The following is a 3,293-nucleotide window of genomic DNA, read 5'->3' on the forward strand; positions in this document are numbered from 1 at the left end:
CGGCCGTACCCTGCCTACCCCCGCGTATGGATCAGCGTCAGCGGGGCGCAATATGTAGGGTGTAGGTAATTACTTGTAATAAGGGGTAAGTGGGTAATTACCGGGGAGGAAAGTAAGCCGATTAATAGGTGAATTCCTTTTTGAAGTCCGGGGCGCCCGTCTTGACGTGTGAACGGCGAGGGAAGGTCTGAGAAAAGGTTATATAATGCCCTGCCATAACCGCGAGTTGGATTAGGCCTCCGCTGTTACTAATACGACTTCCCCATTAGCTAGTTTCATTGATGCATTAGTGTAGTGTGACTACTGGTCGCATATTGAGTATAGTGATTCTGAAGGTTGTTTCCTGATCGTTAAATGTGGGTCGCCATAGATGTTTCGAAGAACAAGAGAAGTCATAAAGGTGGTTTTTATGGGATATTTACAACTGCAGGGCTTCTGCATCACACGCTGGCTATAGGATGGGGTTATAGTGTCCACGCAGTCACCTCAGCAGCAGTTCCTGTTGATATTGTCAAAAGCACCTTGTTTCTTATTAGAAATTTAATGCCAGATATCGTATGCCGAGTCTTTTATAATAACCTTTCGTTTCTTCCCTCTCGAACACGCAGGCTCTGAACAAGAAGGAACATAAGAATGGCTTACAGTCTCCCGACTCCCCAGACGGCGAACAAGACTACACCCTGACCCCACGCACCGAGGCCAAGTACAACAAGATTGATGAGGAATTTACACTCATGATGCAGCGTAACCAGATCAACGGAGGCACTCGAGTGAGTTCAGAGTTCGTGACTTGGGAAAGGGAAAGGGAGTGGGAGATATTCTTGTGAATGTCAATGCAAATGATTGTGAATATATATATTTTTGTTCTGATGTATATTTTGCGTTCTGTTATGTATACATATAATTTTGTACACCCCATGAACTCCGAAATTAATCTTGCCGACTGGCATTAAACTTAGCCCTATCTTGCGGCACAGCAACCGGTGGGACTGAACAACTACAACATGGCCGTGACCGTTCCCGTAAACAACACCGCGTACGACCCGGCCCTCATGCAGCCGTCGCCGCAGATGTCTCACGCCTCACTGTCCCCGCGCCCCGGATCTTCCAGTGGCATGCTGGATATGAACGGTTCCAACGGCTACCCCGGTTCGACGTCACCTCTGCCCCAGGGAGGAGCGCCCTCACCCGGACTCCTCACTCGACCGCACTCCTCCAAGACCCACTCGCCTACCAGACCGAACCTCCGCGTCCACATCCCAAACCCTCAAGGACAGACGGTATGTTGCTGCTGCTCTTCGGATGTGGTCCTGGTGTAGTCGTTAAGAAAGACTTGCAAGATGTTTACATGTATTTTTCTTGAGGTAATTAGGTGTCTACGTACACATGCAGCAGGCTAACCCATGCGTGTATCCTAGATTATAATTCCGTGTCCCGAATTCCAGCAGAATCCCCGGCCGGGCTCTCCCTCACTGAACACTCCTGTAGTATCACATCAGGCGACACCCGGAAACCCATCGACGACATACTCACCTCTCAACACATTTCCACATCAGGACTTCCAGCTAAATTCAGACATTTCTCTTAACCCTCTCAATTCCCTCAATTCTATTCATCAGGTAAGTCCAGAAAAAATAAGTTTTTTTTAAAGAATGTCGATATATATAATATAGAATTTTCGCTTTAATTATTGTATTAGTGCGTACTCAAACATCTGCTCTTCGCGCCTGGAAGTATTTCTGAACGCCGTTCTCTCTCACAGTGGAACCCGGGCTCGTTGGGAATGTCGCACTCCGGTTTGCCACACCTCAGCGTCAGTTCCTCGACTCCGCCTCCAGCTTCGTCGCCGCCGGTAAGGATCAAATCAGAACCCATCAGTCCTCCACGAGATGCCAACTGCGTCCCCGCCTCCCACCTGCAAAGACCAGCATCCACAGACCCCGGTCACCTGTCGCCCGCACCGCCGTCACACTTGGGTCCATCTTCCAACCATCCTGTGCACACACATTACAATACACTCTCAGGTAAGAAACATGGGATAGACACGTAAATGACATTATCTCATCTGTAGATGTCATCGTCGATTTACTGGAGATCATATATTAATCAATCAGCGTGCGACTGATAACGTTTAAGTTTATGGATTAGTGATGGATTCCGTTTCTTTGCAGGCCATCTAACGCCAACATCACACGCATCGCCTGATGGAACCTCACACCACACCGAGTATGATACTCCGTTGAGCAAACGGCCGAGGCTGACAGAGGGCTGGACCACATAGTGAGGTGCAACGAGTGCCAGCACGTGCACCAGTGAGAGGACACTCAGTGCTGCGTGATCAGTGCCTGGCGGGCAGGGGGCGCCGTCCCCAGGGCCACACTAGCCCTCACAATCGTGCCCCCACCGCCTCTGCCTCTATGGACCACAACGGTTGTTAACTGTACAAAAAGACTTGGGGAGCAGAGTGTGTGTCCTTCGCCATGTGTGTGAGTGTCAGTGCCGCACTACCGTGACAGTGCCAAGAGAGGAGCTACAAGCCCTGCTCCCCGGCCTCCTGTGTTTGTGAATCACATTCCCTTACTCCCTTCTGCCAGTCCTGCCCCAGCCTGCCTAACTGCAACAGCCCTCCAGCCAATGGGAACTGGCATAAACGAGGTGAACTCTGTCCTTGGTAGCCTTAGTAATAAAGGCTGAGGGCTGTCATGGTCTGCTGCCTAGTAGCAGAGAGAAGCAATTCATTGCCAATCTGGTTTGAAGCAGGAATGTTCAGTAGCCGTCACATGCTTGAGTGAATTGTGCTGCTGGCCATCTTCTAGTTGGGGTTGCCTTCTATCCATCTGAGAGAAAGCCTCAGGATACATTCTGATCATCTAAAAGATGGATTTCAGATGGCTCCTGCTTGTCTCAAGAGATGGCTTCCAGATGCCTCCTGCCCATCTGAGAGATGACCTCAGGAAGCTTCCTGGCCAGTTGAAACAAACATTTTTCATTGCCATGGTAACATCATCTGCAGATCACAACTGTCTGTCACCACCACCTATGTACTTGTTAGTTCTGGCTCAATGTAAATAAGCAAAAGACATGATTATTTTTACTCTTTGTACATATTGGCCTATATGATAAGAATGCCTGGTACCTGTTGTGTGGTCGCGTTGGAGGTAGGGAGAGTCAGCCGCTGCTGCTTCCCAGGCCAGCCCATGCGGCCGCCTTCTGTACCTCTCGTATGGTCTTTCTTTGTACCTTGTGCCTCACCTTACTGTGTAAGAAGTTGTAGCCTCTAGTAACTGTGGACA

General features: G+C 49.5%; 2 protein-coding genes across 2 annotated transcripts in view; one reads left to right on the forward strand and one right to left on the reverse strand.

Moving 5' to 3' along the window:
• LOC119586503 (myocyte-specific enhancer factor 2-like) overlaps positions 1 to 3,080 on the forward strand; it is a gene marked incomplete in the record, with an annotated part of 157,797 nt that extends 154,717 nt beyond the window's left edge. Inside the window, 5 exon segments of the mRNA XM_037935246.1 lie at positions 609 to 770; positions 978 to 1,280; positions 1,446 to 1,619; positions 1,763 to 2,024; positions 2,172 to 3,080. Coding sequence (XP_037791174.1) covers positions 609 to 770; positions 978 to 1,280; positions 1,446 to 1,619; positions 1,763 to 2,024; positions 2,172 to 2,281 — 1,011 coding nt within the window.
• A 53-nt stretch (positions 3,081 to 3,133) lies between these two features.
• The window catches only part of LOC119586504, a gene marked incomplete in the record, with an annotated part of 818 nt that continues 658 nt past the window's right edge, over positions 3,134 to 3,293 (reverse strand). Inside the window, 1 exon segment of the mRNA XM_037935247.1 lies at positions 3,134 to 3,293. Coding sequence (XP_037791175.1) covers positions 3,169 to 3,293 — 125 coding nt within the window.

This window comes from Penaeus monodon, chromosome 21 (assembly GCF_015228065.2).
Source record: "Penaeus monodon isolate SGIC_2016 chromosome 21, NSTDA_Pmon_1, whole genome shotgun sequence".
In the NCBI taxonomy this organism is placed as follows: domain Eukaryota; kingdom Metazoa; phylum Arthropoda; class Malacostraca; order Decapoda; family Penaeidae; genus Penaeus; species Penaeus monodon.